General features: G+C 37.8%; 2 protein-coding genes across 2 annotated transcripts; both read right to left on the bottom strand.

Annotated features, from left to right (window-relative positions):
- Nucleotides 1-1632: 1632 nt before the first annotated feature.
- Sf3a1 (splicing factor 3a subunit 1) lies at nt 1633-9071 on the bottom strand. Its single transcript, XM_068766358.1, has 7 exons — nt 8802-9071; nt 7308-7472; nt 6025-7130; nt 5370-5561; nt 3453-3818; nt 2430-2585; nt 1633-1783 (listed from the first exon to the last, which is right to left on the bottom strand). Exons 1-7 carry the CDS (start codon nt 8917-8919, stop codon nt 1682-1684), a joined length of 2205 nt encoding a protein of 734 aa, XP_068622459.1. The 5' UTR covers nt 8920-9071; the 3' UTR covers nt 1633-1681.
- A 2310-nt stretch (nt 9072-11381) lies between these two features.
- LOC137923999 (uncharacterized) lies at nt 11382-19177 on the bottom strand. The gene is made up of 9 exons (XM_068767290.1): nt 18800-19177; nt 17899-18103; nt 17545-17787; nt 16344-16512; nt 15884-16116; nt 14283-14385; nt 13901-14100; nt 13009-13218; nt 11382-12135 (listed from the first exon to the last, which is right to left on the bottom strand). Exons 1-9 carry the CDS (start codon nt 19048-19050, stop codon nt 11974-11976), a joined length of 1776 nt encoding a protein of 591 aa, XP_068623391.1. The 5' UTR covers nt 19051-19177; the 3' UTR covers nt 11382-11973.
- Between the last annotated feature and the right edge of the window lie 7238 nt (nt 19178-26415).

Here is a 26415-nt window from a genome sequence, read left to right as displayed (position 1 = left end):
GTGAGAGGTCTGTAAAAATACCTAAATTAGTAGAAAATAATTTCTCTTTATATAGTCCATTTTAAACTTGACATTATTAAATGATCTTATTTTTACATTCCTTTTACAAAGACAATAGAATGTTTATATGTTTTTGTATTTATTTTGCTTGGTTATGACAATAATATTGTTACATTTATATTAAATGCGTATAATTTATTTTTGTTAATTAATTTTAAGCATACACGCGAGAAAAAATAATTTTTAAGTGACTTAATTTTTTTAATATTGTTTATATAGTTGTCCATATTGTAGAGGAACATTCAATTTTATTTCATAACGGAACAATCTTTCAAAAGACATTTGAGAATTTATATATATATAGAATAAGAATATGGAAGAGTACTCACTAGGTTACGAGAATGGGTGAAAAAAGACCTTTTTTAATTAAATGACATAATAAGGCCGAAACATCTGTGATATAAAACAGGTCTCAGCAGTTACTTGGGTCTTGACCGAATTACTTTTGAAGTAATTCCAGAATGTGATAAGTACAGTTGCACTTATGTAACTTATCTCGTACCAGCTAAGAATAGATAAGCTCCAAACTTACGTCCAGTAACTTAAAACATTGTAACAACTGTGATCAACGCTTGGCTCTGTGAGTAAATGTTAACATATCAATTGCTAACTCTATTGTAATAAATACAATTCCAGCGTCACTTGTGACATTCCTTAAAAGTTATCTGATATACATTTTATTGTTTTTATATAAATATTTTTAATTGTTCTACACTTTTACATATTTTCACACATGATCATAATAAATATTTTATAAATATAGTTGTTTTATTTGTTATTAGAGACTAGCTCTAAACAAAATTTTAAGTTCCCAGACCCCGCTCCGTGAACACTGCTCAGATGAAGCTGTAAAAGCCTTCAGGCTAACAGCACCTACATCAACAGATAATAAGTCTAAACAAAGAATAATATAATCGACGACCTGTTTGCCTTAATAAATGATAAAACTATGGTTAGTGCCTGATATTTAAAGAAAATCTCAACATGTTTGCTATTAATGTTTTTAATATTTTAAAAATTCTATATCAATTAAGTTGATGTTATTAAAATTAAAATTATTTAAAACTGAAAATCAAAATTTAATACTAATGCAAAACTTGACAAGGCAATGTATGTACAGTACGCGGCGATAAACATTGCACATAAACCTTTGGAAAGACACAATCGGCTAATTTCGGCTTCGTGGAGCGTTATTTCTGTCGCACGAAATACGACTGACAAAACGTCACATAGGTAGTGTGGGACAGAGATAGCGCTGCTCGACTCGTGATTGTCTCTTTCCAAAGGTCGATGTGCAATATTTATCGCCGGGTGCAGTACATATTTAGTGCTTTGTGTCTTCTTTAAATATTTTCAGGGGTTATGAAATGTTATTGCTATTGGTAAAGCCATATCTGAGAAGTGCTATAATATAAATAAGACTCGGAGAAATTAATGTGAAGCTGATATTAAGTAAACGTCGACATTTTAAAATTATGTTCTATTTACTTTATTTGTTACAAGTATAAAATGAAAAAAAATATAATTCAATGTAGTAAAACAAAATTTGGAATAAAATCTTTATTTCCCCGTCTAAATTAAAATATGAATAACGTGTTTACTGATGATAAAGGGTCTGGAGTTATTTCTTGCGCCCACCGCGTTCCTTGACCTGCAGGTGTATGACTGCGCCGGGCGGCACGTTGTAGTAGGCCAGCGAGTTGGTGTCTTTGAAGAACAGGCCCTGAGGAAGACAACAGTCGTTAATATAAGTAAAATCTTATATCTTTTTATAATGAATGACCCCATAAGTTCTAAATACAATATATATATATAGCATTTGCAGTCACATTGGTGAAATGTTGCATCTTGTCAAATAAATAGATTAAATTATCGAAAAACACTTAATTTATCGGCATGATGTCGAGAAATAGCCAATTGAAGCCTTAATGAGTCCTTGTTTTAAATATTAGAATAAGAATATTTTGTAATTATACCATTTAAGTACAAAGACAAGAAGTATTTTATTAGTGACCATTACAAAGTTTACACATTTATACTTGCTTAAATTATTTAATTTTTACATATATTTATTTACATATGTAAAAATGAATTATACGTTATATATATATATATATACACATATACACACACAACATATATATATATATATATATATCTTGTGTATGTAAGAGCGATGAGATGGCGAAAGATTCGATTGTCAAGACGCACATGATTCTTGAGAACTAATGATATCAAGAATAAATACTAAACTACACCCACATAAACGAGTGCAGGCCATGCGAAGCAGGCAGTGAAGAGCTAGGCTAGGAGGTAAAATATAATATTATTGTGCTGTGACAATGAAAGAAAGAAAGTAAGACAGAAACCTCGTAGTGCAGCTTCTGCTTGGCGGTGGGCATGTTGGTAGCGCGCTGCAGCAGCGCCTTCAGTTCCCCAGCGGTCGTCTCCAACGGCAGGTTCAGTGGTAGTGCGCGACCGTCCAGTCGCCACTCCGATCGCTCCGGCAAGGATGGTAACGACACCTACAACAAAAAAGTTTTATATTGCAATTGCAAAAATATTACTTTTATGATAATTTGTATCTAACAAAAATAATTAATTACATGTCAAATCTTAGGCAGAAATGAAAAGGAAGCGCCAAACACACTAAATATGTGATCCAGGTTAAAGTAATATTATTTTATAATCAGAGATTGAATTGCATAGGAATGTCTAGTTTTTTTTTGTTTATTTAGTTTTGTGTAGCAGTATTAATTTACTTTATTGTACACCAAAACAAGAGGCAGTCTTATTGCTGAGGTTAATATTTCATTATTTATTCATTGTAAATAGTTCAATAATTGAAAATAGTCTTTCTATCCCCCTATTTTTCCTTCATATTGTCGTAACAGATATCATAAATAGCTTATTCCTGGAATATTATGTATATGATGATTGATTTTTATTAGGGTATATATGTTAATTGACAGCAAATGCGGTAGACCAGTGATTCCCAAAGTGGTCTACATCGACCCCTAGGACCCCTAGTGACAACCTGAAAGGGATCTTCCTGAAGGGGAAATTTACAGGAAATCAATATCAGGTAATTAGGGGGTCAACCCAACACGGAAAAACATGGCAAGGGGTCTACGACAAAAAAATTTTGGGGAACTCTGCGCTAGACATTCACCATTTTAAGATGTTACAACAAATCATCCTGTATAATAGTTTAAAATTGCTGGTGTTATCACTACTGTCCCTTTTTTACTATATTACCATTATATTATGCATTATTTCTGAAACCATTGACTTTTATATAGGGTGTATGACACAAAAATTGACAGCAAATATGCTATATATTCACTTCTTTAAAGCTTTTATACCTAGACCTATTTGCTATGTATACATACCTGTAAGGGAGCTGAGCCCGGGTGTCTTGCCAACCAGGAGTGTTCTGGCTCCAGAGCATCTTCGGTTCGCGGGCGCTTGGTCGCAGGCTCCTCTACCTCCTCAGGTACAGGCGGCGCCACGGCCGCAAATCCGAAGGGTGCACCAACCGGTGTTGGGATTAGTGGTGGTCTTGGGGCCATCGGTGGTATCACCATGAGGGGAGGGATGGGCTGCAGCAGGACGGGCGCGGGGGCAGGTGCAGGAGCAGGCCCTCGCGGCGGTGCAGGTGGTGGAGGTGGACGCGGTTGGGTTCTTGTCATGGCTGGCGCCGCCACTGGCTTTGGACCAATCTTCTCCTTCTCTTCGTCGGGAAGTAAGCCTTTAACCTGGAAATGAAATGTTTGTCATTTATCTAGAACACGATTTGCGCAACCGACCATTGGCGTCTAAAGGTTTTCGACGGAGTGGGTAGGCCTCCAATTAAGTTGACCGACAACATTGTCACAAAGTCGGCTGATGAGGGCAGCACGAAACCTCTCGTCGTGACAATCTTTAGGGAAAGCCTTTGCCTTGTCGGGTGCGTTTTTCGACTGACATGATAATGTAAACCCATGGAGTGTACGAGGGTCAAACTGAAAGTTCTTAGAAAATCAAAAACTAAGCATTCTAGCAAGTTATTAGTTTTATTATAACTTTTCAAAATAGCGTCCATTTACATCAATACATCGCTGCATTCGATGGAACCATTGAGAAAAGCACCTTGCCCACTCGGCCTTAGGGGTCTCTTCGACGGCGTTTTGAAACGCAGCCACTGCTTCTTCGGCGTCCATATAATGTTTTCCTCGAAGTTTTTCTTTTATTTTCGGGAATAAATAAAAATCGCAGGGTGCGAGGTCGGGGCTATACGGCGGGTGACCCAGTAATTCCACGTCTGAGGTCGCCAAATAGTCGATCGTTTGCCTGGCGGTGTGCGACGAGGCATTGTCGTGATGAAGGAGGATCCTGCTGCGAGATCGTTTCTCTCGAACTTTTTCCAAGACAAGTGGCAAACAGTAGTTAGTGTACCACTCTGCATTAACCGTTTTCTGATCCTCTAAGACAACTGTCGCGTAATGACCTGTCTTTCCGAAGAACGAGGCCACCATCTTTTTTCCAACACTTCGACCTCTCTTCACTTTAGTTGGCAACTCTTCGGAAGGAAACACCCACTGAGCAGACTGTCTTTTGGTTTCCGGACCATAACAGTAAATCCAGCTTTCGTCACCCGTTAGTATGTCGAACACAGCATTTGAGTCACCTCCGTTAAATTTTTGGATCATTTCTCGGCACCAATCAACACGGCGGAGTTTTTGAGCCTCGGTCAAATTATGCAGTATCCAGCGGGCACAAAGCTTCCTGACCGCTAAATGTTCATGGAGGATTTTGTGCACTTGACTCATACCTATGCCTAGACTTGTCCGAATCTGCTGATAGGTCACTCTTTTGTCAGTCTCTATCATACGCCGCACAACACTGATATTGTCTTCAGTCGTCGCTGTAGAAGGCCGTCCCTCACGCAAATCATCGGTGAGATTAGTTCGACCACGTTTGAATTCATTAAACCAGTTGTAAACTGTGGCACGAGATGGGGCTTCATCGTGAAAAGCCAATCGAAGTCTATCATAACTTTCTTGTTGACTTATATAACATCGAAAGTCATAAAAAATCATTGCACGAAAATTTTCTCGGCTTAAATTCATTCTGACGTGCACAGACAATTTTCAATTTGCCGCCAAATCGTAAAACAAATGACAAATGAATGAAATGTATACTCAATATTATTGGTAAAGAGTTCTATTTTCAAAATTTAAACTTATTTTTTTAATATAATGTTTTTAAGTTGCCAGTTCTAAAAACTTTCAGTTTGGCCCTCGTAGTAACAACAAAAGTTTCCAAACCTTGTGTATCTGCTGTATCTGGTCTTCCAGGGTGATGTGTGCGCGGGCCGCCCGCGTGGCCGCCTCCACGCTGCTGGTGTGCCCGTCCCAGGTGACGCGCTCGTCGCGGCGTCTTTCCTCCTCTCCGATCTTCTTACCGATGGCCGTTTCTTCGTCGCCCACACCGAAGATATCCGTACGGCGCTCAGCCAACTATAACACGGAACAATGGTTAATTTAAATTGTTTTTGGTCAACAAGTTTATGTATTATTGCTGACTAGCAAGTTACTACTGTAAATAATAGTTAATAATGTTTACAAAATATTTAAAGTTAAAGCTTTTTCTAAGTATATAAATATAAGAATAAAAACTGCTAATGTGTTCAGTTTTAATATGTAATATTGTGTTTGTATGTCGTTTTGATCATATGACCACTTCCAAAAGCTGGTTCTGGTGCGACGCTTGCAGCTAGCTAGATTTCTACCGTATTTCCAAAACTATTTCCTCAAATTTCTTAACATTGTTATTTATATTGATGAAGAATAAAACAAGTTTACGCAAGATTCACAAGCAAACACACTAGAAGTTATGTTTCATCCTTTTGCATGTCTGAACAAACATTTGAACTCTGGGAACCACTGGTTTATCGTGTTAAGATAGGCCAGTAAAGATTACCTGTTTAAGCGAGGCCTCGATGGCGGCGCCCGGCGCGAGCGCCTCGTCGCGGTCGGTGCGCTCAGCGGCGGCGCGGTCCCGCTGCTCCAGCCAGCGCGGGTCCAGCAGCCCGATACGCACGTGGTCCGCCACCTTGTTGGCCGGGATCTTCTCACCCGTGATGGGAGACACCAGCCACTCCTCGCTGGCTGGCGTCGGCTGGGGCCTAGCACGCTTAGGATCATACTTCTTCACCACTACGCGGTCCGGTCGTGGCGGTAGCGGCGCCTCATCAGGCTGCTTCGGCAGTTCTGGAGTGTCGTCATCGGACGAAGAGCTGTCTTCTTCCATGTCCTGCACACGGTTGTCATCAGGTCTCTGTTGCTGCTGGGTTCTATCCTCCATCTCGGCTAGGTCTTCGTCAGACTCTGAGTCCGATTCTGACTCCAATTGCATCTCCGTATCGTCCTCTTCGAGCGACTGAATAATGTCCTCTCCTCTTTCTTCTGCTAGAACTCTTGCGCCTACTTCAAGAGGAGTAGTGGGTGGAGGGAAGTCGCCCGGCTCTCCTGCTGGGTAGTCAACAGTTTCTACAACGACGAAATCGTGCCAGTCGATAGAAGCATATGCCAATCTCTCTTTCTCTACGCGGGCCTCGTCAGCTGCTTTGCGGCGGGCCTGGTGCGAGTGCCAGGCAGCGCGGCTGCGAGCTTGCTCCAACACTCCGCTCCTCACTTCGGCAGTCAGTTTGGAAACCAATTCCTTCGGCGGTAGCAATACCTTTGTATATTGTTCTAAAAGTCGAGTGAAATATTGAAAGAGAGAGTGCTGAGGTCGCAGAAAATCGAACTGATGGTTTCTCTCTTCTTTCTTCATCAAGTCTGTTAGAAACTGTCTACCATTACGGGCGACGAATTGGGCAGTCAGTTTGACAATATCGAGCTCTAATGCAGATATTGATGGTGGGTCAGCTATGAACTCGAATTCTGGTGGAGGGTCACGCGGCGGTGGAGGTTCAGCGGGTGCTGCAGCTTTGAGGAGTTCCTGTTGGCGGGCTGCAGTGGCCGGCGCGAGGCCGGGACGTTGTAAAGCTGTTCCTTGCGGAGCCGGCGCTGAAGGATCTGGTCCTAAGATGAAGATAATTTTAAATATTCTTACTTACAAAGTACTTAAAAAATATTCAAGAATATATGTAGCATATTATTCTGTAATTAAATCACAAAAGAAAAATCCTTTAAATTTATTTTTATCTACACAAATTAATAACCAACTATTAAAGCTATGAATAATCAATCAATACTAACCTTTTCCCTCTCTAATCTCTTTAACCTTGTGCTGGTAATATGCATGATAAGGGTCGCCAGAATTCAGAAAATTGAACTTAGGGTTTCCCAGCTCATTCTGTCGGATACGGGCCTCAAATTCTGGTCCATTACGAGCCACAAAACTGGCAGTCTTGTCAACAATATCTAGGAATTGTGTTAAAGAAATATTGCTAGTATAAATCATGAAAAAAAACTGTAATTAACTGTAAAACTTTTTAATTTGTATTGTCACTTAAAATTACGAAAACACAATTAATCAGAAATAATATTGGTATGGTATACCCAATATTTGTTTTTACAATTTGGACATATTTGTTCTAATTAATATAAATCTGGGGTGTCAAAATTTTGTATTGTAGTGTATTGTTTATATCTTGATACATTTATTCTCTGTCACTATCTTTCCTATTTAAGAAGGAATTTTATTTGTTGAGAATACTTTCAAAACTGACCCAATATATATATATAGACCAGGCAGCAAAATATTCACCTTGATCCACTAGGAGACACCCTTGCTCAACATACCAAGCTATCAATACGATATGTGATAAAGCTATCCCAATATATAATAAAGCCCAATATAAGATAAAACCAGCCCGCTGATAAATGTGTATGCGGCAAACAATGCAAATCACACAACTGCCACCGCCAAATCACTCAACATGTGTTAAGTGGACTCTGTGTTTGGCACTAATCAGTGCATTTTATTGCACGACTACCACTGCATGTGTGGAAGTGGCTAAATATTAGTCCTTTTCTTACTTAACAATCTGTTGTATATAATCTCTACGATTAACAGTACAATTTTTTTCAAAAAACTTATAGACTGTGAAATTGTGCAGCAGACAAAACAAGTTGACAAGTGGTTTCCTCATTATGAAACCTAGCACTTCTGTGCAGTTATACTCTCAAAAGTAACTCATATGTCATGGTAAAGTTCAAAGGTTGTCAAGCTGAAGACATTCTTTTAAGTCACTTTACTTGCACGAGGGATCCTTAAGTTGCCTCATGTTAATCTACTATTTTATCATAGTCCTATACTCAATAGTTACAAGACACAAGAGAGGACCTCAGTTTGAACTGTCCCTTTATGTACTTTTAACATTTAGATTAAGGGAACCCGAAAGACAAGTATGGATTTCAGATTTTTACAATTCAAGACAGACTTATGTTGAACTTATGCAAGAATTTTTTGAATAATAATCTATTTTTTTAAAAGGGCAGCTATAAAACATTGAAAGAAAAAAATCGTAGTTTTGTTTGGTTTCCTATACTCATAATGTTGTTAAATTCTCATTGTTCGGGTAAACAGAGTTGATACATTTTTTTATTATTATCATTATTTTGTGGCCAAGACACGAAATTATAAACCAATTTTTATGATTGCGAGTTCGTATTCTGGGTTGAAGCGTAAGTCTATTCTACGTAATAGAACTTATAGGTTATGTTAAATTTATATTTGTAAAAGGATACTCCTTACTTCTGGTGGCGGATATATAATACCAATCACAGGCGGTGGAGGTGCGGGAGGTTCTTCTGGTGGCGCTTCCATGGGTGGCCCCGGGGGGATCATCACGTCTATTGATGGCATTTTGTAAAGTTTTTTGTTTATTTACGCTAATATTTCACAATGCCTTTACACGTAATATTTTCTATTCATAACAAATATTCACATATAATTAACTACATTTATGTAAACATTTACTTATAACAAGAGAAGAGCATTTTACAAACATTTCAATCATAAAATATTAGAACCACAGATTCAATAAGTCTTGTACCCTTATAGACTATCAATATCTCTAATCGATTTTATTAATTAAATAATTTTTACAATATCAGAAGGAGTTATTTAGTTAATTTGTTAAGGTAAGTTTAAATATTACCATTTCATACAAAACAAAAACAATTGAGTAAAAACAAGAAAATAACTAAGAGATTGCAAGAGGACGTATGTAGATCATTTTATACCGTTTAACGTTTTTAATCTTTCTATAGGATGTCTAAGCATTTAGCGAATACTTTTTATGCCTAAATATTTTTCCTAATCATTTACATAATGCCTGCGAATAATTGTCATAGCTCATACGATTAGTTATTTCTGTTAAATGTAAAAAGTTTCGTTTCGCCATTATATCTATAATGACAAATTATTCTAAAAAAATATGATTATATATGGAATTTTCAAGTTATTTCATAATGCTTAGTATAAAATATTCCTTCACTTCTTTAATCTTGCATATATGCAGGTATCGATTTAAATATTTAGCTTTCAAAATTTTTCTTTTACAAAAATTTATCTAAAAGAAATAATATTCTAAAGTTTTAAGTCTATTTAAAACTAAAAAAAACCTTTACTACACTTACAAATACGCCCTACCTAACCAGTAGACACTGATTTTTTTTTAATTTAATTTATTATAATGAAAATATTTAACTTAACTTTTTTAACTTAATCGTGTGAAATATGGCAAATGCATTCTACTTGTAAGAATACTTCCAAGGAGTATTTTTATAATTAATATTAGAAGGTACCTATGAAATTGCCGATTTTCAATAACCGCAACAATAATTATACTACCAACATTTTGGGTAGAAAATTCTAATTTATTTCTTAAATAAAGCTAACACAATTATTCTGTGTTGTCAAATCAATATATTGGTATTGACCTTGACAGTTAAAAAAACTACAAATATTTTTTGGCCATTTCATTTTGTCCCAAAATCAAAAATAATGACTTCAGCATATTAGCTAACAAGCCTTTTTGCTATCTTGTCGTACTTAATCCAAAAAATAGGGACATGCATGGTATTTCGGGAGATTAGTAATAAAAAATTAAATTTGTGATGATGATAATGAAAGATAAGTTAACTCTTAAAAGAAGTTTTTTATGATTATTGTGCATGTTCTTAAAATTTGATCAGACATTTATTGAACATATTGAAAACAAATGCAAACCATTTTAGCAAAACTATTTATTATATATTCAATATAAACTGGTAGATCACTTCAGTCTATTTCTTTTTAGGACGATCCTTGGTCATACTTATAGATGTAAAAAAGCCGATTTAAAACGTTTAATACCAAAAGTGGCGGTTTAAAACCCCAAATAAATCTTTTTAAACGGTTTAAAACTCGCCTACTAAAATATAAGAACAGTCTTTTTACACATCATTATCGACAATACTTGGTCTTGTGTTAGTTACCTATGCAGTTTATACCTATGTAGGTGAGTATATTACATATAAAGTACTATAATTATAAAGAAACAATATTACATACAATAGATTAAAATATGTACCTAAATCATAAAGAAATTGTGGATAGGAGTTTTGACCTTTATTTCCAAGTAGTTAAGGTCTACTCAAAGGTCTCTTGACGTCTCTCCGCGTGAGAAGTGCAAGTGTGTGAGTTTGGTTTTAAACCGAATGAAACTGATTGATAAATCTTTTCAAAATAACCTATATAGTTAACTAGGAAATAGTTTTTCAACTTAGCTAGGTAATGTCTACGCTTGGAATAGATAACGTGTTTATATTTAAGAAAAACATAGTCGTCAACACTAAACGTTTAAAATCGAAAAAAATGGGTTCTTTCGGTTTTAAACGGTTTTTTTCGTTTTAAACCGATTGGTTTAATTCGTTTTAAACCGGCCTTACATCTATAGTCATACTACAACCGGTGGGTGTTGAATTAGAGAAGCAATTGAATATCACTTTTTGTAAAAATAACTTGGAAAACAGAAAAGTTTAATACCAATGTGGCAGTCAAAATCGGTTTAAGACTTCTTTGATTATTGCTCTAAGTATAATAACTTAAAAATCAATGGAATTTCCATAAAATGGCAATTCTTTGTTACGGTATCACATATTTTGATTGAAAATAAACACCTGTCAATTCAACTGATCACATGTATCATTATCTTGTGTGTTTAATATTATATAGATAGCTGTAAGCTTTTCAAATGAAAAAGAATATATTTTTTAATAATTTTTTATTTTTTTTTCTTATTTTATTTTGATATAAACGACAATATCATATATGTACGTAGCTAATATTCCCAATATTTTCTGTTATTTAAGACTAATTAAATATAAAAGTCAATAAAACACCAACACAAATGATAAAATAGACCTAATTCAAGAATCACTAAATTCTGAGCGATTTTTGTGGGGGCTATCCAAAGTAAATACCCAAAATATCGAAAAATTTACATTAAAGCTGAAAAATGTCAATTTTGGTAACCTTAACAATTGTATTTAGATTTTTTTAAATTGAAATTCATTTTGTTTGATTTTATTTACGTTACGAGTACAAACATTAAAAAACACATATCTTTCGATTTTTCCTTAAAACAGTGGCAAGGAGTGGGCAATACATTTATACTTACATTTTGAGAATAACCGTGCCCCAAAAAAAAGTGCCAAAAAAGGTTACAACTAAATGAAATTAAAAACATAAATGATGAAATAAAATAAAAACAATAAATAAATGAGAAAATTGATTTTAAGTGTCACAGAATATAGTCTACTACATAAAAGAGATCTTATAAGTGTCCTTATAAAAGAAATAAGACTGTCTTTACAAATATTCCAAATTTAAAAATAGCGCGTCTTCATATCTGTCACTGTTGGTATGAACTTCTTAGTAAGTGAAAATGATGGAACGTATGAGTCCATCACGCACACAATCGCTGCTCTGCCCAATGCCAAAGTTGAAGAATACAGACTCTGCAGCCACTTGTTGAGCACAACGCCCCATAGGGTACCAGCCCACTTTGTTGAAAACTATGCCCACTTTGTACACCTGTCAACATTACACATTTTATTTTGGTGATTAAATTATTGCACATAAAAATTACCTATGTACCAATGTATATATAAATTGTATATATGCACACTACATATGCTTCTAACATTATTATATCTTTTTTTTTTATTACATATGACTTAAGCTATGTGGCATTTTGATTAGGGATGTGTTATAACATCCAAAATGGAAATAACAGAGATTTTACGCATAAACATTGCAAAACAAACCAATTAGTAGCTACGCAATTATACAGGGTGATTGGTTATAGGTGTACAATCTTTAAAGGAGTAAATATAGGGGTCCTTTGTAAGCAAAAAGCTTGAAAGCTTTCAAACCTATTTGTAATCACGCTGTACAATGTGATCACTCGGAAACATAAAATATTAATTATTTTATCTACTTGAATGGGACGGGTCAATTACTTTAGGCTGTACAAATTCTGCAATGACATATAGTTAATGATAATTACATTTTAATATGTAGTAGTTCTATATTTGAAAACTCTTTCTCTTACTATATTTTCATTATTTATTAATTGACAACAAATGTACATTCACTCTTTTAAGGCTTTTACACCTATAACTAATCATACTGTATGCATAAATTATTTAGATATAAATTTTATTTAGTAGCAAAGATTACTAGGTATAAATTTCATTTTTTTTAACAATTAAGATACAATCAAGCTTGCAATTTGTACATTTAGATCAGACAAAATGGTGTTTTGATTTCGAAACCTGACCTTTCGCAGTGAGAGATATAACATTGAAATATCTCTATAAACTGCTGAAAGATTGAGGTCTGTCTATTCATCTAGTCTGTGAAGATATGAGTATAGGTTGCATAACATTTAAAAAAAGTCCCCACCTTGTTCCTTTGTATGTAAACAGGCCTGTTGAACATGATGTCAAGTAAGTGTCTATAAGGCACCCTGCTGGTGTAGTGGGTATAGGTGAGCCGTGCCCCATCTGCGTCCAGTAAATGTGCGTACAGTAATTCACAGTAACCTCCTGTACTTGTCGAAGCTGATGAGTTGGACGTAGCCCTGGTCTCTTCGCTTGGTGCCTGCGTTGGAACCTGCATGTTTTTTTTTTTAAATTGTACTAATATAAATTAAACATAGATATGCTATTTGGTGACTACTGAAGTAGTTGTCGGAGGTGCTACGTTCGAAGTTGTAGACTATATACCTGGGACAAAATCCAACTCAGATAGCATCATTCAGGAAGCTTCGCTTTCTTTACATAATTATACTAAGTTTTTTGGGGGCATCTAGTTTTTGTGCTGCAATATATACCGAGGCGTGACAGTAAATGGAAAGTGTTGACAACGAGGAGAGAAAGGTATATTTCTGGTGACGTACTATATGAACGGCCCCCGTGAGGGCGTATGTGTGTAAATTATAGACTTTAAAAATATATATCTATGTGTAAATGTTAAAAGAGCACTCTGTTGGCCTTTAAAATAGGATATTGTATAGCATCTGTTATTTATTCGTATTTACGTAATACCTTTTCCACGCATATATATAAATATATATATATTTATAAGAATTCTTGTATGTATGTATAGTAATATATGTATGTACACCCTAAACTGTTTTCTCCTTCATGTCTCTCATCTCCATCCAAAGGTTGTCTGGTAGCGAGAGATTGCTTAAGTGATAAGACTGCTTCTTGTATCATATGAATGGTTTCTTTTTTTTCTTTACTTATTGTCTATGGTGTACAAAAATTTGTCAATAGTTTTAATGTCTCACCTGAACTCCCCACAGGCAAATATTTTTATCAACCATAAAGGTAACGGAACAATCTAGAACGCTGGTGTTCATGCAGTCCGTGTGATGAATGATGGGTCGCTGGCAGTATATCTTGGTGAGCTCCGTTCCTCTGTCGACATGGTCCACCATACCCAGTCCAGAATGGCACCGGTTGTACATCATTGAAGGTAAACGCACTCCTGTATTGTAAATAAAAGCATATAGGTATAAAAGCTTTAAATTGGTGAACACATAACTCAATTTGCTGTCAATTAGGTAAGTAAGAAAATTTTTAACTTTTTAAGGTCTACGATGAAAGATGTGGTTCTTAGTAAAAAGATATTAAAGGTCTTAATGAAAAAAGCTATTTTTTAAAACATACCTTCAACACGGGGTGGTCGCTGATAAATGCTGCAGGTGACAGGAATGGTCCATGTCTGTTCAACAGCCACTGGGCTTGGCGTGTCTACGGTGAACGTAGGCATCTGCAAGGTTAACCCAAAGAAGAAAGGAATAAAATCATTCCTAGTGAATGTATGAATGAAGCCATACATTTTCGAATCTTAAAAATTTAAATATCAATTAACGTTCAAATTAAATACATTCTTATTGAAGTAATCATTTACAATTTGGAATAGTAACTTATTTTAACATTATAAGTAGTAAGCTATCACCAGCTCGGAATGCTAATCTGCTGAAAAGAACCTTCTGGAAACCCAACAGTTTTTTCTTTTAAATTAAATTTTTGGTGTATAAATTATAATATTGATCAGGTAAATGTGTCAACGAGCCAAGTTCCCTACCTTCCCTCCAAATTTCTCAACTCTCAACTTCCCTCCCAACATTTAGATAAACTAAAAACTCTTGATTGATATAATAAGATATATTTGTTAATAAATGTTTAATTAGATTTAAACAAAGAAAAAGAAGGTCTTAGATATTTTCGAATTTTATTATAGTAACTATACTGTTACTATATATAAATATAGTAACGGATGTAGTTTGTCTAGTGTTTCCTTAATGTTAGTTGTTAGTATTGCCAGATTTTTTTTATTGATTTGAAGTTTTTGCATGTAGACCTCTAGCATACTCCACGCATCCTAGTCTTTTGGCTTAGTTCATCCAATCCCTGCCTGCGACTTCCAACTTTTATATAGATGTATCCATCTTTTCTTTTGCTAATTGGACCTTTATATCCCAGTAGTGTCCATATTTTATCTTTATAGCTTTTCTAGTGTATACAGATTGATTACTTATAGGTATCAAATGGTGAATGCATAGCCCATTTATCAACAAAATGCTTTAAAACTTTTATAATTTCTAATCACTCTGTATAAAGTGAGTCACTTTGATAGTATTGGAATGCAATAGGCCAATACTATCAAAGTGATAATGACAAAGTCTGCAGGTATAGATAGTAAACAAAAATAAATTTTGGTATGAAGTATAGAACACTTCGACCTTAGGAACGTGACAATCGGCTAATTTCATCTTCGTAGAGCGTTATCTCTATCCCACACTACCTATGTGATGTTTTGTCAGTCGTATATCGTGCGACAGAGATAACGCTTTACGAAGCTGAAATTAGCCAATTGTCTCTTTCCAAAGCTCGATGTGCAATAGTTTATCGCCGGGTACTGTAATGCCAATTGAAAAAATGCTACACATTCGCCACATATAAAGCTTTTATACCTATAACAAATCACCTCTTATAAATAAAAATTAATCCTCTAGCGTTTTGCTAAACTCAAAATTCGAGATTAAGTCCATCAATACATTAATTATATTCAATTTTTCGTTCCAATGCATAAGGAAGGTTTTTATTGTAACTAAAACATATATACTCTATACTATCACACTCTTTCTCGGCTCTAGGCTAGGCTAGGCTGACCATCACTTTTTGGTCTATTTAGTCTTTTTGATGCCAGAGCAGTCATAGGGATCTATACACAAGCTGTCACTTAATGAGTTAGTAAAACTTACATTACAAGAGGATCCACCACCGATGAGTTGTTTTCTTGTCACTCTGCAAGTTGAGAATCCCCTGGGCATGGGTACATCAGAGTTGCTGGATAGGATATTCATGAGGACAGCAAATGATTCTGACTCGGTGAGAAGAGATGACCGAGCTGGTCCTCCCGCAAACTGCTGAGGAGTTAACGTGAGGAAGCGAATCTTTTCTACAGCGTTTCGTATTGTAGGCTTTTCTTTACCGTCTGTAATGGAAATTTTAAATAAACATACTTGCTCACTCATTGTACTGTATGTCTTGATGTCAGTCATCCCATACAAGTCTTATACAATAAATAGATACTAGATAATACTTGCAATATACATAATCAAATGCCAAATGCTACTTATAATTACACAAAGTAATTTTTTTTATTTATAGATATCCTTACACTCTTACAACATATTCATTATTAAAACAAAGATAACATACCTTTAATCTTTTTAGGCTCTTCAGGTTTTGGAGTAGGTTCAATCACCACTTCCGATGTGTCAGCTTCACCATTCCTACCGAGCTCAATTATACCTTCAGGGCTGTTTTCTGCACTGCTCTCCACATTCACAACTTTTATATCTAAGTTAACATTGGTACTCTGTTCTGACTGTTAAAACAAAAAGCATGATACACATATTTGTATACCATTTACTGATGACCAGTGGTAGCGCAGACGAGGGTTCGATTATCAGAATAGAATCTTAAATAATTCAGACTTGTGCATTAATTATATGGGATCGCCACTGCTAACAAACAAGTTTCTAGAGGATTGGCAGCATCATCTTCTATGTACAGTACAACATTGTGATCACCAATCCGTATACCAATTAACCCATAGATATCTTTGGGAGAGGTTTATGCCTTGCAGTGGGTATCTCTAAGCTGAAAGGATGGCGACGATACTATATAGTATAGACTTTAATAACGCTAAACTTTAAAGATATCTCCATAATTGTAAAGTATTATCATTTATTTTGGCATATGGAAAATTTTAATCTTAAATAAACACAATCAGTGAAACATCAAAATAAACATTACATAAGATCATTAGATTCATTTATACTTGTTAATTTATAATTAAGTATACATTAGTTGATGACCGACTAATGTATACTTAATTATAAACTCCACCTAATAAGAACAACTAAACTCAGTTGCATTCATCATTTTTTTTCTAATTTTATTAACAATTATCTTTTCATTAAAATTCAAACAATTCATTTTCAAACATCTTTATCATGAATACACTAAAATAGAGAAATATATCTATTTGCAGAGCCTGTCAAAATTCTTTCATATTCGTTTTTACAAGTCTGTATATATAACAAGATGTCAGAGTATTGTGCGATAAAGACATTCCTTAACAAAATCTTACTCTTCATCAGCACCATCATAACATCAGCCACAGGAAGTCAATTGACAGATATAGGCTTCTCGCCTTGATTTTCAATGGAATCAATTAGAAGACATTGTTAGCAATACCTATCTGTCCTTGAGGGTCTGTATGACATGCCAAATTAAACCAGGTACTATAGTTTATTTGTTTTTACATCCTTCAAATATTGATAACTTAAGAGATATAATTGTGAAAAAATCACAAATTATACAATTAGGCAAAAGTTATCTTAAAATGATGTACCTGGTTATTGGAAGTAGATGGCACAGGACTATTTTTTTCCTCCACAACTTCTGGAGATGGACTGACACAACTCTCAGATGTTCTTTTTTCAAAAGCCTTTGCATACCTCACAGCTGCCTCAAATAGATCCAGCTCACTATCTATATTAAGATGATCCAGAGAAAATACCATAATCACTGTATTTAATTCCACCTCCTCAAAACTGCTGTCATTCAGAACTTCCTTTGTATTTGTGCTTATTATCTGAAAATTAAAAATAAAATGCAGTAATTTTAATATAACATACACAACCAATTTTATCTGTTTGTATAGATTAATGTATGCCTTGAAGTAGGCATCTTATTTTAAATTTACCTGAATACATTTTTCCATTAGCACATTTTCCTCAAAAAGGCTGGCAAACTCGTACGCTCTGCATGCATTTTTTGGATACAGGTCGGACCATAAATACTTAGTACACTCTTTCACCAGATGAGGCAGCATATACTTCTTCGCACCATAACATAGTTCACAAGCTTTGTCAAATGAAGTGATGTTTATATTGCTTGTATATATATACCTACAATATTAAACAAAAACAAACTTTATGACTGGATATTTTCCATAGTTTAGTAAACGTAATTAATACAAAATATTTTTTCCAGAGCTTGCTGAACTCTTTTGTCATATATTAGCACTGTTTGCTTGCTTAGCATATACAGCTACATAGGGTTAGCTGTGCATTACTCAGTGTGATGGATTCCTCAACTTCCGTTTAAGCTATTACAATATTTACTAAATTAGATATAGAGGCTGTGCATAAAGCCAAGGAAGAGGAGCCTGAGCATCAACATCTTAAACAGTGACATCAGAGAGATGGAATGGATTGGCTTATACTCACCATCTGTCAGCACATGATACAGCAGTTTAGACTGTCACTCAATATGCATGTATCATTCTGATTTTAGGGAAAACACTAGCAATTACCTGTTATATATGACAATTGTGCTCTATTGATGAAAACCAAAAGCCTTTTTTTCTCTTTTTTTTAAGCTTTCCCTATCCCTTATTTAATAATAATACAAATCAGTCTAATAATTTAAAATGTGACACTAATTTTATTATACATCTATAATAAATTATGGGTACCAAAAACAATTTTTCTCTGCTTCATTATTAAATGACAAAAATTATAAATGTCTAAGTAAATAAATTAATATTCAATATATACGAGATACTAAAGTACTAAAAACATGTATGCATCCAAAATACATACTCAAGTAATGCTCTGAAAGCGTCAATCTGAACGTCCAGAATGGGAATCGGATCATTCCTTTCCGCCATACCACCGTAAAACATAGCTTCGAACACAGGGGATGACATCGCAAGGATCAATTTGTGCCCTGAAATCATCACCTGATGCGGCTCTGTGCCCACCAGAAAGGTACAATCTGACCATTGGCCAGATTGTAAAAGATATGCACCTCTTTCTTTCAACTCCGTACAATCTAACTGCCAGTCAGTCATTTTTAACGTTTGCTTAACTCTATATTATAATCTCTGTAAATTAAACTACAGATCTATGAAGAACAAACTAGAAGAATATCTATTTTATAATTATAAATAAATGTAGATGTTTTTGTCTTATTGAAGTGACAAATATGAACTGTCAAAATGCAATTCGGGCTCTTTACTTTGGATTCTTGTTCTTTAGCTAAATGAAATCATTCAAAAACTATTAGAAAAAAATACTTCAAATTTAATACTTTTTAAATAAATAATAGTAGGAGTTTCCAGTCTTGATAAAAGATTTTTTTAGTATAAAAACAATTATTTATTGGTACTAAAGATTTCTTTTACGTATTTTCTCACTTAAGAAGGCAACGTCCATTAACTGAAAAGAATATTTACAATAAAGTTATGGTGTTGTGATCAATTTGTCGTATTATTTGGTATGCTCGAAAAGGATTAAAATTAAGTCGCGATTATCAACTATGTAAGAGTTTTTCTTAGCTAGTAGTAGCTAGTGGGCTCTCTGGGGAACCCTGGCTCGGGTCACTATATGCTACTGTACTACCGGTATGGGAAGCCACTGAATTCTTAGTTTGCTTTGGTAAACGTTCCATGGAGTGAATAGGCTTAAGAGCCGCACGACGGGACCTCGGCTTGGGGATCTCAATACGGGAGACACAAAGTTGCTGTTGCCTGACTTATATCACTGCTATTGGTTCGGAAAGCGTTAGCGTTGGGTAAAGAGGTGGTGGAAGAAACTCCAGTAACGCTTTTATCTAGTATGACCGGGGATTGGCACTTTCTGTGATATACGATCCGACTTCGCGCTATTCAGCAATGGATAGAGGCGACCGAGTATAAAGGCCGCCTTTTTTCGCGCGCTTTCCACGTGCGCTTAAATATTGAGTTTGTCATCCAGGTTGACTTTTAGATGGCGGGTTTGAGTCACGTATGTCACTGAACTATCCATGAGTGTGGTAACGGAGTTACATTGAAGCTAGAAAGAGGCGGTTGCACTTCGAAAAGAGCATTGCCGCGGTTTTGGAGTAATTAATTTCTATCCTTCATTTCATCTGGACTACACTGTTACACCTGAAGTATTAATGCAAGTGTCGTCAGCAAATAGGGTCTCACCCATCATCTACATCCATGACAGGAGGGATGTCAGGACGGCACGCCTGTCTGATCCGGACGTGGTCGAGCAGACTCCCTAAACCATCTGATCGTTAAGAAAGTCACGTACTATTATGCATACAAGACGGTCCGGCTTATCGGCATAGTATAGCTTGCATATGAGTCCATTATGCCAGATCTTGTAGAACGCTTTAGCAACGTCGAGAACGATAGCTCCCGTGTTGGATCCCTTCATTCGCTTTTCGAGTATGTGTTCCATGATACGGTGCACTTGATGAGTACAGGGGTGTTTGGCGCGAAAATCAAACTCGACGATCGATGGTAAATGTCTTGTGAGAGCACCGACCGGAGTATTGGTGTTATGTTCAGATGGGATTTGCGTAACTTTTAATGGACCCTTCGAGAAGCTCGCTGTGCTGCCTGTAGTAGCAGCGCCCAGACGAAGTATGTTTAGAAGATGGTCAGAGTACGCTCGTGAAACGCCCAGATATGGTTAATTGAGAGCATTATGCTATTGACGAGCGCTATATCAAGTACATTTGGTGAATGCTTTTCGACACTAGGTGCGGGGGTTATGTGACGATGATGTTAAAGTTTAATTGGTCTGAGAGTACGTCCTTCCTTGTTCGTTGATGATGATGGTGTTGCATCTGATGTTTTTTTTTTTTATAGAGGTTTAAAAATACTTTTACGTATCATAGGGCCTGATGTTGGTGCCCCGTATGTCGGACTCGATCTAGATCAATACCGACTAAAAACAATCCTCTCTCTTCGGTATCCCTGGTCCCCACGGCATGGCCGTTAGGCATTACTTCGCGGGGGGGATTTAGCCGCAGCTTTCTCTGATAGAGTGGCTGTTCAGGCCAACTTCCTCCACTCCTGCTCTGTTTTTCGCAACTCCTTCAGCACCGTCGTACAGTACGCGCTCGTAAGTTCCCAGGCCGAAGGCGAGGATAGCATTGTAGCTATCAGAGTTTCAGGATAGATTCTGCATCCTACACCTTCTTCCCTAGACCTCCTGGCTTCGTTAAATCGGGGGCAGACGAAAAAGACATGCTCTGCATCTTCAATCATTCCGACACAATTAGGACAGTCAGGGGAATCTTCGTATTTGAACCTATGGAGATACGCTCGGTAACATCCGTGGCCGGATATCATCTGAGTCAGGTAGTAGTTCAACTCTCCATGATCTCGGTTCACCCATGGCTCTAGGTTTGGTATTAGCTTACGCGTCCATTTTCCTTTCGTCGACTTATCCCAGGACAATTGCCACTGTTGCAAGCTTTTCAGTCTTCCCCGAATTCTAAGTTCAGCTGAAGTTGGGTCTGATTTGCTTTTTTTGCTTCGGTACAGATCAGTTCTTTCGTCTGCAAGAAGCGCAACAGGAACCATACCTGCTATCACGCATGCCGCATCCTCCGATACTGTACGAAAGGCGCTAGCTACCCGTAGAGTGCTGACTCTATAAACAGAGGCGATTTTCCGTCGGGACTCCCGTTTGCTCAGTGCGTCGGACCATATAGGTACTCCGTACATAAGCACTGACGTAGTCACCGACGCTAATAACTTCCTTCTGTTTTGCTTGGGACCTCCGACATTAGGCATGAGTCGGCAGAGTTTAGCTGTCACCAGAGACGCTTTCGCTGCTGCTCTCTCAGCCTGATTTTTGAAGTTTAGCCTATGGTCGATCATTACTCCAAGGTACCGTATAGCTGGTTGAGTTGCGATTTCACAGCTGCCGACATTGAGTGTGATGGTCTCCGCAACTCTCCTGCCAGTAATGAGCACTGCTTCCGTCTTCTGCTCAGCCAGTTCTAGTCCGACTGACCTCATCCACAGAGTGATTATTTGGAAGGATCTTTCAAATGCCCACTTCACTTCCTCCACGTGTTTCGCTACTATAACGACTGCTAGATCATCAGCGAATGCGACGAGTTTAGTTTCGCTGGGTAGATGTTTCTTTAGGAGTCCATCGTACATAGCGTTCCACAAAAGTGGCCCCAGTACTGACCCCTGTGGGACGCCTCCAGTGACTTTGTACTCCTCCGTCCCGGTTTCCGTAGTGTACATGAGGACTCTATCAGAGAAGTAACTAGCGACTATTTTACGTAGGTATAGAGGTACATTCAGTGAGCTAAGTGCCCCCATGATAACCTCCCATTTTGCTGAGTTAAAGGCGTTTTTAATGTCCAAGGTGGCAACCAGGCAGTATTTTATCGAGCCTCTCTTCCATCTTTTCCCAGACACTGCTAGTTTTGCTATATTGACTACTTGCTCTATAGCATCTAGCGTAGACCGTCCTTTTCTGAACCCATACTGTGAGTTAGCTAGGTGGGGTTCAACTGCTGCTTCGATCCTGCTGTGGATAATACGTTCTAGTATTTTCCCCGCAGTATCCAGCATACAGAGGGGCCGGTATGACGATGGCTCGTCTGGTGGCTTCTTACCTTTAGGGAGAAGTACCAGTCTCTGTCGTTTCCACGCGGTAGGAAAGGTGCCTTCCAGTAAGCAGCTATTGTAGGTCTCCAAGAAGACTCCTGGTGTTGCTACAACAGCTTTCTTAAGAGCTACGTTGGGGATCCCATCCGGTCCCGGAGCTTTGTTGTTTCCAACCCTACCGCATGCTACCATTAGCTCCTTCTCGGTAATAGGGGGGATCTCATTCGGATCCACAATCCCTAGTTGAAAGGAGGATTTTGGTTGCGTGGGGAACAGAGCTCTTACAATTCTTCCTAGTAGAATAGGACAAGTGGGCGTTGTATTCTCATGTCTGAGTTGTTTAACTACAACCTGGTACGGCTTGCCTCATGGATTCATTTCAACCTCTTCCAACAATATTTTCCACGCGTTTCTCTTGCTCTCTTTAATGGATTTATTTAATTTTAATCGCGCTTCCTTATATTTGTCGTAGAGCTGCTCGAATTGTGGTGTTTTCCGAGCCCGTTGGGAGGTTCTACGCGCCTTAACACATATTTTCCTAAGCTCAGCAATGTTATCATTCCACCAGTACACCGGTGGGGTTCGGTTGTTGTTGCGTCGCCTTGGCATTGTTGCATCGCAGGCCTCAGTCATCCTCCTTATGATTTCAACCGCCTTTTCACTAGCACTTTTGGAAAGCAGTGGTCGATCCTCGAGTGCTATCTTGAACAAGCCGGAATCATACATGCTAGTCCTCCAACCCACTAAACCAGTTCCTGTATGTGGTACTCTATTTGTATTCGGCTTACATGACACCTCCCAGTATATGGCACAGTGGTCGCTAGCGGTGTAAATATCCGAGGTCTCCCAACTGCTATTTCCTCTCGCTAGTGTACTGCTGACGAAAGTCAGATCCACAATTGAGCTCGCCTCGCCTCTTGTGAACGTGGGCTTATCGCCTGTATTAAGTAAGGCGACGTCCAACAGTGACATCGCTTCCAGAAGCTGGCAACCTCTTGTGTTAGTAGCTTTACTACCCCAGTCCACTGCCCAAGCGTTAAAATCTTCAGCTATAGCTACCGGGGAGTACATTCGGGCATCCTCCACTAATTTGGCCAGGAACCGGACGAACTCATCGTGTGTTAGGCTAGGTGGTGCATAGCAACTGTAGAAATGTACTCCATTAAATTTGGCTCTTACAAATCCAGAACAATTATTTTGATTACCCTGGAGAGGTTTAGTGCCACATGCCCAGATGACAGCTTTTCCTTCCTTATCGGTGATCCAGTTTAGGCCACTGATGTGCTTATAGGGTTCCGAAATTAGTACTATGTCTAATTTTAGCTCCCGTACAGTCTGCATGAGTAGGTCTTGGGCAACCTCACAATGATTAAGATTAATTTGTAGTACCTTGATCATTTTTGAGGCTGTCTTAACATCTGAAGTGCTTTTTTAAATACAGGGCAATGACCACATCCTGCAATGTGAGCACAGTCTTCGGAATTCCCATTATCAACAAAAAGGATCCATCGGGCTTCCTTACCGCACTCTCTGGCTTTGTGGCCTATTTCCCCACATTTGATGCAGCTCTTCGATCTGTCATGTTTGTTGCTGCATTTGTTTGCAACGTGACCATAGTGCCAGCACCTGAAGCATTTTATAGGCCTTTGAGTAGCTCTTATTCTACAATTGACCCAACCTATTTTGATGTTTTGCCGCTCTGTTAAGGTTCTTGCCAGTTCAGCTGCTACTCTAATAGAAGCCGTAAGTGTTCCTCCGTATGCTTTGCGAAAGGACTTGACGCAGTGTTCAGAAATATGGCTTCCTCCGCCAGTTATTTTCTGTAGGGCTTCTACGATTTCAGGCACCGTCGTGGTTTCGTCTAGGTCCTTAATCTCTAATTCCTGTTCAGGTACTTTGCATACTACCGTAGCATCTTTTCCAAGAACTGTGGAAATGGTGTTTCTTGTCTCCTGCGTTTTATCTTTTTGATTTTTCGCTAGGATAAGAAGCATATCGCCCGTAGCCGTCCTTCTAATTTTATCAACACATTTGCCTATATGATCCGCGGAAGCATCTTTTTTGACCCGCTTAAGGATCTCGGCGTACTGATCCTTCTGGCTTGGGCGAATGATAAGAGCACTTGGACGCGTTGCTACTTTTTTCTTGGGTTGCTTTTTCTTTTTTACCTCTTTCCACTCCGAGTGATCGTGTGGAAGTGGCGGCTTTGGCTTCAGCTCTGACCTTACTGTAACTGCTAAGTCCGTTGTATTAGCTTTTCGCAGTTTCGGTGCCTGGCTGATCTCCAAGGGTGAAGAGCGTTCCGTCCTTTTGACTTTTCGCGTTTTTCGGCTCTTCGGTGTTGCCGATTTGCTTTCTTCTTCGGTTTCTTTTACAGTCGTGTCCGAATACAATCTGTAAAGAGACGGTGACGTTTGCACTTCTCCTACAGATGTGGTGGCGTTTGATTATCCGACGCTTCCAATTTCCCTGGTGATCTTTGCAAACGATGTACCTAGCGCGGCCACATGTTTGCGGATCTCTCCATGAACGTTTAATTTGCCCTTTATGTACTCCGCCAGGGCAGTGATTGTATTTTCGTGGAGCTGTAATGCCTTCTTCAGCTCCATATTACTTTCATTTTCGTTTGTTTTTTTGATTAATTTATCCATGCTGTTCCCACGAGAACCTAGGGAAATATACAGTCCGCTTCGGCAGAGCCCCGGTTACCGAAGTAAGGCCACTTAAGTACGCCTGAGGTGGGACCTGGTACCCTCAGGGGAGCGCTTGCGACGACCATTCCCTGTCGCCTTCCAGTCCTGGGCACGCTAGACCACTGACATCGGGTTGTGTTTTGTCCGCGAGGGCTATTTTATTTCACCCCTACTCTGTTTCGCAAATTGCGACTCTGGGGCTTTCCCCTATCCGCAACCTTGGGGACGCGCCACGTAGCAGTACACCTCAGCCCGTGGGTTGCATCTGATGTGCTTATTGTTGAAGTCCCCAGTCATAATGGTCGCTTCTCCGATAGCAAATAGTGCATCAAAGTACAAGCGGATAATACTAGCGTCGGTCCTGCACGAGAGGTACACAGACGCTATTGTAATAGGTGCATGGCCTGTCATGACTAGCCGATAGATTGAGGCTTCTAGGTGGGTTAACTTAGGCGTGTCGGGGGGCAGTGCAAGGACTGTGGACAGCGAAATAGAAGCGAAATGTATCGAATTTCTGTTTTGCTGCCCATAGAACTTACAATAAAATGCGTAACTCTATCGGTTGCGCCGTCGCAGGGAGCGCCTCGGCGTCCTCTGAGACGGCGGCGCCCGTGTGCATTGCTCACTCTGCACTATAGGTTAAGCTGCCCCTGATAGTACCACAACCTCTTGAACTGTTCCTATTATTTCTCACAAGGCTATTATTATGGATTTCCGCAACCCACTTGGATGGTTTAAAGTATAAATAAATAGTTAGTAGTATTATTCATTTAAGCATCCTTAAATAACCTCCTATGTATTCCGACAAATAATTCCATAGGGATATTTTAAACAAAAAAGTTGATATGTTAGAGATTTATTGTACATTTTGACAAACAAAAACAATGACTTATATATATACAGAATTCAACAGGTCTTCGTTAAGATAAATATTTGTGCCGTTAAACCAAAATAAGGCCTCCTTCAAAATGGTTTTTGAAGCGATTCCAATGTCAAGAAACGTAAGTGCAATTATTACTGTAATATACGTAGCTATCCACAATAACAGTGCAATTATCATTAGCCAAATAATAGTGTGCCTTCTTTCATCTGTGGTCTCTACGGTTGAAGTCGT

This window comes from Battus philenor, unplaced genomic scaffold (assembly GCF_028537555.1).
Source record: "Battus philenor isolate CCGP_79_NKW_IND1 unplaced genomic scaffold, ilBatPhil1.0.hap1 SCAF_10, whole genome shotgun sequence".
Classification (NCBI taxonomy): Eukaryota; Metazoa; Arthropoda; class Insecta; order Lepidoptera; family Papilionidae; genus Battus; species Battus philenor.
Note: the sequence above shows the minus strand (reverse complement) of the source record. Positions and strands in the feature narration are given on the sequence as shown.

Bases quoted from the DNA above. Each gene is read 5' to 3' on its own strand.
- LOC137923999 (XM_068767290.1), bottom strand. From the start codon at position 19,050: ATGACTGACTGGCAGTTAGATTGTACGGAGTTGAAAGAAAGAGGTGCA. The intron at 16,513-17,544 runs GTACATCATTTT...TTGTTTTAACAG, and splicing joins CATCTACTTCCAATAACCAG to TCAGAACAGAGTACCAATGT. The intron at 16,117-16,343 runs GTATGTTATCTT...TTTCCATTACAG, and splicing joins AGAGCCTAAAAAGATTAAAG to ACGGTAAAGAAAAGCCTACA.
- Sf3a1 (XM_068766358.1), bottom strand. From the start codon at position 8,919: ATGCCATCAATAGACGTGATGATCCCCCCGGGGCCACCCATGGAAGCG. The intron at 3,819-5,369 runs GTTTGGAAACTT...TTTCATTTCCAG, and splicing joins AGATACAGCAGATACACAAG to GTTAAAGGCTTACTTCCCGA. The intron at 1,784-2,429 runs GTTTCTGTCTTA...TGTCTTCCTCAG, and splicing joins AGCAGAAGCTGCACTACGAG to GGCCTGTTCTTCAAAGACAC.